General features: G+C 57.8%; 1 protein-coding gene across 2 annotated transcripts in view; it reads left to right on the forward strand.

Moving 5' to 3' along the window:
* PIEZO1 (piezo type mechanosensitive ion channel component 1 (Er blood group)) overlaps positions 1-8,270 on the forward strand; it is a 171,625-nt gene that overhangs the window by 162,637 nt on the left and 718 nt on the right. For both annotated transcript variants that reach the window (XM_074286205.1, XM_074286204.1), the window contains 9 exons: positions 757-971; positions 1,355-1,513; positions 1,892-2,039; positions 5,179-5,367; positions 6,949-7,041; positions 7,145-7,317; positions 7,425-7,547; positions 7,636-7,715; positions 7,925-8,105. In XM_074286205.1, coding sequence (XP_074142306.1) covers positions 757-971; positions 1,355-1,513; positions 1,892-2,039; positions 5,179-5,367; positions 6,949-7,041; positions 7,145-7,317; positions 7,425-7,547; positions 7,636-7,715; positions 7,925-8,105 — 1,361 coding nt within the window. The remainder of the gene's footprint in view (positions 1-756; positions 972-1,354; positions 1,514-1,891; positions 2,040-5,178; positions 5,368-6,948; positions 7,042-7,144; positions 7,318-7,424; positions 7,548-7,635; positions 7,716-7,924; positions 8,106-8,270) is intronic.

Here is an 8,270-nt window from a genome sequence, read left to right on the forward strand (position 1 = left end):
CACTCAGTCAGCGATGGGCTGGAGAGCCTTGGGCCGCATTAATTCCAAAATCTCAAGATTTGTTCTCCCACACGCCCTTGTTTGGTTCACTGGTGTAAGAAACGTAGAGAAGCGGGAGATGCGGCCCCTGTCCACGTGAGATTTCCAGTCTAGCAGAAAGGCTGCCCAGAGCAGCAATGCCGTGGCTAGATGCCCCAGTGACACTCCCTCCCTCCCAACCCGCCATCTTGGCCTTCGGTGGTCTGCTCCGGAAGATACTGCCATGTGACTGGGGATTCCACCTGGATGGATAGCTAGATAGATGATAGATGAAGAAAGAGAAAAAGGAAGGAAGGGAGGGAGGAAGGAAAGAAAGAAGGGAAGAAAGGAAGGGAGAAAAAGAGGAAGGGAGGGAGGGAAGACAGACAGACCAGGTCCCTTGTGGCATGCAGAGGCCAGGAGCAAAGGCTTCCCTGACCACCTCAGCCCATGCTCAGGTCTCCCTTTCTAGCCCTCTTTACTCTTTAACCAAGGTCTGAGCCCTAATCCAGAGCCTTCCTCCCTTCTTCCCTCCCTTGGATCTTTCTTATACTCAGGGTAAGGGCTCCCGGCCCTTCCTCCCCACTGCTGTTGAACTTTCCTCCACTGTTCAATTCTTAGTCTTATTCCCACAATCAGATGCAGCTCTCTAGATGCCGCTCCCCCTCTGGGAAAAGGGCAGGATGGACTCAGCAGCCTCCAAGGCCTTCTTATCCTAACACGTTCTGACCCTCGCAGAAACACTCGGCTGCCACGGACATCACCTCCTCCCTGTCGGACGACCAGGTTCCCGAGGCCTTCCTCGTCATGCTGCTCATCCAGTTTGCCACAATGGTCATCGATCGGGCCCTGTACCTGCGCAAGACGGTGCTAGGAAAGCTCATCTTCCAGGTCATCCTCGTGTTCGGAATCCACCTCTGGATGTTCTTCATCCTGCCCGCCGTCACTGAGAGGTAGACACAGGGCGGGAGCTGGGTGGTGGGGAGGCCTGACCGTTAGACAGGCTCCAGACACGGAAGCCTAGTGTGTGTGCGGTGGGGAGCGTCCTGTACACAGATACAGACCAGACTGGGAAGCCATGCCTTGGATGGAGAGTAAAGAGAGGATTTGTGGAGAGGGGCTCACCAGGCAGTGGCTACCCGCAGCAGAAGGCCTACTAAGGATCTGCGGCTTGGGATCCCAATCTTGAAGGGGGTTCTGCCTGAAATCTGAGTCGCTGTTTGTTGCCCAGAGTGTTAGCGAGCAGGTCCCAACACCTGCATGGCTGGGGAGAGCTTAGGCCAGGTATCACGCAGCCCACGGACTTGACTTTGGGGCACCCTTCCTCTCCCTGCAGGATGTTCAGCCAGAATGCTGTGGCCCAGCTGTGGTACTTTGTAAAGTGCATCTACTTTGCCCTGTCAGCGTATCAGATCCGATGTGGATACCCCACCCGCATCCTGGGCAACTTCCTTACCAAGAAATACAATCACCTCAACCTCTTCCTGTTTCAAGGGTGAGCTCCAGGCCTATCCCCTCAGCTCCTAGAGCAGTCACTCCGGAGTGCTCCAAAGTCAGCTTCACCCAAGGGACCATGCAGGTCCTGATCCCGTGTCCGCATCATAGAATTGGAAGGTACAGCCTCTCCTCACTGGGCCCTCGCTGTGAGCTTTTACCCTGGCAGCCCAATCACAGAACTGAGCTGAACCTGGAAGGGTCTTCAGGGGTCACTGAGGCTAAACCTTCCCTGTTTTATAAATGAGGAGACAGAGACCCAGAGGAAGGAAGTGATCCCAGAGGATGGGTAACTCCAGGATGTCCCTCCTAAGCAACAGAGACCATGGGAACCGGTCAGAGCCAGAGGTTAATACGTGAATCCTTCTATCTGGGGCAGATTCCGGCTGGTGCCGTTCTTGGTGGAGCTGCGGGCTGTGATGGACTGGGTGTGGACAGACACTACATTATCCCTGTCCAACTGGATGTGCGTAGAGGATATCTACGCCAACATCTTCATCATCAAGTGCAGCCGAGAGACGGAGAAGGTAGCAATGGGCCCCCATGCTTGTGCAGGGTTACAGAGAGGAGAGGGGAGGGAAGGAATGAGAGAGAATGACGGAAGGAAGGAAGGGAGGGAGGGAGGGAGGGAGGGAGGAAGGAAGGAAGGAAGGAAAGAAGGAAGGAAGGAAGGGAGGGAGGGAGGGAGGGAGGGAGGGAGGGAGGAAGGGAGGGAGGGAGGAAGGAAGGGAGGGAGGGAGAGAGGGAGGGAGGAAGGGAGGGAGGAAGGAAAGAAGGAAGGAAGGAAGGGAGGGAGGGAGGAAGGGAGGGAGGGAGGGAGGGAGGGAGGGAGGAAGGGAGGGAGGAAGGAAGGAAGGAAGGGAGGGAGGGAGGGAGGGAGGGAGGGAGGAAGGAAGGAAGGAAGGAAGGAAGGAAGGAAGGAAGGAAGGAAGGAAGGAAGGAAGGAAGGAAGGAAGGAAGGAAGGAAGGAAGGAAGGAAGGAAGGAAGGAAGGAAGGGAGGGAAAGAAAGAGGAAGGGAAGGAGGGAGGGAAGGAAGGAAGGAAGGGAGGGAGGGAGGGAGGGAGAGAGGGAGAGAGGGAGAGAGGGAAGGGAGGAAGAAGAGAGGAAGGATGGGTATTTAGATGATGAATGGATGAATGGATAGAAAGATGGCTGTATGGGCGGGAGATAGGTAATTGTCGATAAGTGAATGGTCAGATGACAAACATTTACTAAGCACTTACTATATGCCAGGCACTCTACTAAGCTTTGGGACTACACAGGTTAAGATCTCTCTGCTCTCATGAAGTCACAGTTTAAGAGACAACATGAAAACTACTTTGTACAAACTTTATACAGAATAAACTGGAGATAATCAACAGAAGGAAGGCACTAGAATTAATGAGGTTTGAAAAAAGCTTCTGGTACAAGGCAGAATTTTAATTGGGCCTGAAAGAAGGCAGGAAGCAGAGACGAGGAGGGACAGAATCCCCGTCATGGGAAAGAGCCAGTGACAATGGCAAGAGTTGGGAGCCGAGTCTGATTCCAGGAATGTTACTAGATCACAAAGTATGTGGAGGTGATGAGTGCAAGCTGTAAAAAAACATAACAGAACCTGGACAGGTAGGAAGGAGTTAAGTTATGAGTGACAGTGATTCTGGAGGTCCAGAGCCATTAGAACTTGTTGAATGTGCGTGTGTGCGCGCAGGGGAGTGGGGGGGGGGGGGACAGGACAGACCTAAACTTTATAACGGTCGCTTTGGCGGCTGAACGGATTGGACCAGTGTGGGAGAGATGAGACAAGTGGCCCCACCAGCAGCTGTTGCAATAGTCCAGGCATGGGGGGGAGGGGGGAGAATGAGGGCCTGCATCAGCGTGGGGCCGGGCTCAGGGGAATAGAGATGCTGTAAGGGTGAGGTCCACAGACTTGGCAACAGCTTGGATCTGGGGGTGAGAGCGCGGAGAAGGGAGGCCGTCATCCAGTTGCAAGCCTTAGGGGAGGAGCAACAGGGAAGCTTGAAAGGAAGGGTTTGGGGGACAGATGAGTCAAACTATGGATTTGTTGCTTTTAAGATGTCTCCACTTCAAGACGTCCGACAGGCAGGTGAAGATGTAAGACTGAAGTTTAGTCCCAAAAGGGAGGCAAGAGAGGGAGCAGCAGCTAGTGGAAGTGGGGAGGGGACTGAGGATGGGGAGCCACGGGGGTCACGGCAGGCAGAGGGAAACAGCAGAGGCTGAAGACAGTGAGGAGGGTGATAGCGGGGCCATCTGCCCGAGAAGGTGGGAAGGACTGGGTCACTCATGCACAGAGCGGCTGGCCAAAGTGAGGAGACAGCCCACGTCGGCGACACGTGAGAAAGGGATGGAGGCAGAAGAGGCAGGTCCTCTCCCACCTGGGGGACCTGAGAGAGAGAGGAGGGAGCTCTGGGCAAACGGCCTCCGTTTTTTCAGAGATGAGAACTAAGATTCTCAACGAAGGTGGGAGGAAGGGGCTGCGTGGCGGGTTTGAGGAGGGGTGAGCGGCGGCTGCACAGGACGGCGAGTCGGGGAGGGGAGGGCTGCCTTGCTGCGGTGATTATGTAACTTCCCTTTGTGGGGGCCCAGTGCGCCTGCTCTCGGGACTTTCTCCAGCTCCGTTCGGTAGCGAGTAGGCGTGACGGCACGGCTGCCAGAGAAATCCTCGGCAGGACGAGGTTGGCGATAGGACAAGGGGCAAAGGACTCAGTGTGGGCCTGAGCCAGTTCGCTAAGGGGCCAAGACAGAACGGAGAAATGACGACTAAGGGGCCGAGCCCAGGCTTTGGTGGAGATGGAAGGTGGCGCGGCCACAGGTTGTGCTTAGACAAGGGAATAGCAGAGTTCATAAATATGGAAGTGGATGCAACAAGATCAAGGATGGGCCATCTTTGGAGCTGGGGGGGAGGGGGAGGAATAAATCTCTGGAAGTCAAAGAGCCGAGAGAAAAGGAGCTCCCAGCTGGGGAGCAGGAGAGAAAGGGGTGGTCAGGCACTTACACTCATTAAGAAAGAAAAGGAATATCCCAGAAGTCATGAGAAAATGGCTACCAGGTTTTTGATTTGAGTAAACTTCAAAGAAGTTAGTTATTGAGTGATGGTGATAGAAAAGGGGGGGCATTGAAGTGTCCTTGGAGAGCAAGGGGCATTCTGGCTCCTCCGGCTGGACCCGGCTCTGGGGGGGTGAGTGAGAACACATCCTGTGGCTAGAAAAGATGGCCAAGGAGGGCGGTGAGGAGGGACCGTCTCAGTAAGAGCCGCAAGGAAGGGCGGGAAAGAAGATTTAGGAAGTTTGTTACCTACCAAGCAAATATTCCATAAAGTCCAGTAGAGGGAAAAGAAGGGAACCAGCAGTTCTTTATATGCCTGCTGTATACCAAGCCCTGTGGCGCAGCAGAGGGGACGTAACGCTTGTTCCATGGGTCACGTAGCTAGGGCTGCAAAGATGATCCAAGCCGGCCTCGAGTCGCCCAGTTAAGGAGTCTGGCCTTCCATTGGGCGGACATTGCTTTTTGTTTTGTTTTTAAGATCAGCGACAACCACGAGGAGAGCCATTTCTGCCCCCATTCCCCCAATGTTTCTTTAATTACGGCTCTCAGCTCTGGCCTCTGGCCTTGCAGTGTAGGGGTTCCCTGTGCCCACTCACCTGTCCCATTTCTCCACCTGACTCTAGAAATACCCACAGCCCAAAGGGCAGAAAAAAAAGAAAATTGTCAAGTACGGCATGGGGGGGCTCATCATCCTCTTCCTCATCGCCATCATCTGGTTCCCGCTGCTCTTTATGTCGCTGGTGCGCTCTGTGGTCGGCGTGGTCAACCACCCCATTGACGTCACCGTCACCCTCAAGCTCGGGGGCTACGAGGTGAGCAGCCGGGGATGGGCCCGGGGCCCCTCGACCCTGCCACGTCCGCCCGAGGACAGAAGTCCCCTAGCCCAGTTTTCTGTGCGGCCGGACTCCCGAGGCTGCTCCTGACGGGCCTCCCGTAGGAAGCGAAGACAGGAGCAAGGGTGGGCGGAAGCTCGAGGCCCCGAGACTAGATGGCCTGGGGCAGGACGGTGTAGCGAGTCCTATCGGGGCCCACTGGGCCCGGCATTCCTCCCGGCGGAGCCTCTGTTCCCTCACGTACAAAACAGTTTGGGTGAATGACTGACTGTCCCCATCTGGCTCCTTACCACCTCGGGCGGCTTCCTCTGGGAACCAGATCTGGGTCAGAGAAATCCTCCTCCTGACACGTGTGCACGCATGCGACAGAGATCGATGGCGAGCACAGAGCGAGGGGCGGGAGATGTAAAGTCCTTCAGATCAGTTCTTGCCCTCAGGGAGTTTTCAGTCTAGTGAAGGGATAAGCCTGAAAACAGTTATCCCCGTGCTGGGCGTGTCTTGGAGAATTGTTGGAAAAATGAAGTGAAATCAGACTTTTGGGAACCAGGGAAGGCACCTCGGATCGGTGGGCAGCAATTCAAGAGGGCGCCGGGAGGACATTTCAGGACGGGGCACAAGGAAAAGTGCAGGGGGGTTGAGGAGATCTGGCAGGCCGTGGGATCAGACCGAGAGCCGCGAGGGACCCGAGCCCACCAAGTCGGGCCAGCCGTTCTGTCCATGGGGAAAGTGAGGCAGGAAGTGGTTAGGGACCTGCTTCGGGTCCCACAGCCGGTGGTAGGGCTTCCTGCTAAGTGCAGAGCTCTGCCAGAGCTACCTGCTACCTGGGTGGAAATGAGCTGAGGCAGAATGGAGCCAGACGGCAGATGGGCTGCCTGACTAAGTGACAGGGCCGGGGGCCTCGGGGCGTCCCTGGCAGTCTCTGCCTCCGGCTGCATCGGCGGGAGGGGTCTTGGTGGCTCCTGCCTGGAAGCAGCTGAGACTAGATGAGGTAGGAAAGGTAAGTCACGGCCTTTCCCAAACGTCTCTACGGCGTCCCCCAAGTCCGGGCCTTCACCTAAAACCATCCAAGACTGCGGGGACGCCATGGCCCTGTCAGGTGTTCTTTAAAAGCAGAAGAATTAGAAGGTTTGGTGGGCGAGGGACGCAGAGCGAGCCGGCCAGATGGACGGGTAGCAAAGGCCCCGCGATGGGCAGGAGCTGGCCGCTGCTTTATGACAGGAAAAATGGCAGAGACCAGAGGGCCCCATGGGAAAGTGGGAGAAAGGTGGCGCCGCTGGCAGAGACGGGCTCGGCGGGCACCGGGGTCAGGGGGGAGGAAGGAGCGGCTCAGTGTGGACGTGCTGAGCTGGAAGGGCTGGGAGAGAACCCGCCGGAGCCCTGGGTCTGGAGTCTCCTCTCCAGGATTCAGCTGCATTGAGTGAACAGGAGGTGGCAGCTGAAGCCCTGAGTCCATGAGACTGGAGCAGAGGGGGCGAACATTGGGGGGGGGACTGCGTTCCGAGGGAAGAGCTGAGGGAGCTGGAGGGGGGGTGCCTGACACTGAATCAAACCTCCCTCCAGCCCTTGTTTACCATGAGTGCCCAGCAGCAGTCCATCGTGCCCTTCACACCCGACACCTATGAAAAGCTGACCAGGAAATTTGACCCCTTCCCGGTAAGCTGCCCCCGCCCTGGGGGAGGGAGGGCCACATGGAAGGGGGGGGAGCCCTGGGGGGGGGGGGGCGGCCAGCTGAGCCCGCACTCCCCTCCTCCCCCAGCTGGCCATGCAGTTCATCAGCCAGTACAGCTACGAGGACATCGTCACGGCCCAGATCGAGGGCAGCTCGGGGGCCCTGTGGCGCATCAGCCCCCCGAGCCGGGAGCAGATGAAGAAGGAGCTCTACAACGGCACCTCCGACATCACCCTTCGCTTCACCTGGAACTTCCAGAGGTCGGAGGATGGAGGGGCTCCTGGGGGCTGGGGCCGCGGCAGAGCCCACGAGGGGGCGGGAAGGAGCTGTGCTCCCTCCCCCGCACTCACTCTCCTCCCGCCCACAGAGACCTGGCCAAGGGAGGCAAGGTGGAGTACACCAACGACAAGCACACCTTGGACCTCGCCCCCAACAGCACCGAGCGGAGGCAGCTGGCCAGCCTGCTGGAGGGGACCACAACCCAGCCTGTGTAGGTGCCGCCCCACGTTGGGCCCGCAGGGCAGTGGGCAGAGGGCACCCGGGCAGCACCACCCAACGCTCTCCCTCTCTCCTTGCAGGGTCATCCCTCACCTCTTCCCCAGATACATCCGTGCCCCCAACGGCCCCGAGGCCAACCCGGTGAAGCAGCTGCAGCCAGGTGAGGGCGGTGGGCACACGGGGAAGCGGGCGTCGGGGCGGTTACTTCTGGGGCATCCCCAGTGCTGGCTGCCTCCAGGCAATGCTCTTATAGGGCTCCTCTGACAGAGCCCTTATGACCCTGAGGGATTGGGGGGAGGAAGGGGCAACCCCCTCCCCAAGCCCGGGGTCTGGACACAGCCCCCTCAAACTTCTGCATCTACTTGCCAGAAGAGGAAAAAGACTACTTGGGGGTGAACCTGTCCCTGCAGCAGAGTTGGGAGAAAGGCACCTCCCTCGAGTGGTGGGTGATCACCCTCCAGGACTGTCAGCCCGACTGTAACATCCTGCCCATGGTCATCTTCAGCGACAAGGTCAGCCCCCCCAGCCTGGGCTTCCTGGCTGGCTACGGGTAAGTACTGCAGCCTCCTCCGGGGCCCGGGACGGGAGGTGGGCTGCTCTATCCCACCCCAGAGCCAAGCGGCAGAGCCGAGCCGCTCTCCCCAGCGCCCTCCTCCCTCTGCTCGCTGCCCCCCCCCACTCCTGCCAGGCCCTGACTGTGCCCTCCCCCCGGCAG

This window comes from Sminthopsis crassicaudata, chromosome 2 (genome assembly GCF_048593235.1).
Source record: "Sminthopsis crassicaudata isolate SCR6 chromosome 2, ASM4859323v1, whole genome shotgun sequence".
In the NCBI taxonomy this organism is placed as follows: Eukaryota; Metazoa; Chordata; class Mammalia; order Dasyuromorphia; family Dasyuridae; genus Sminthopsis; species Sminthopsis crassicaudata.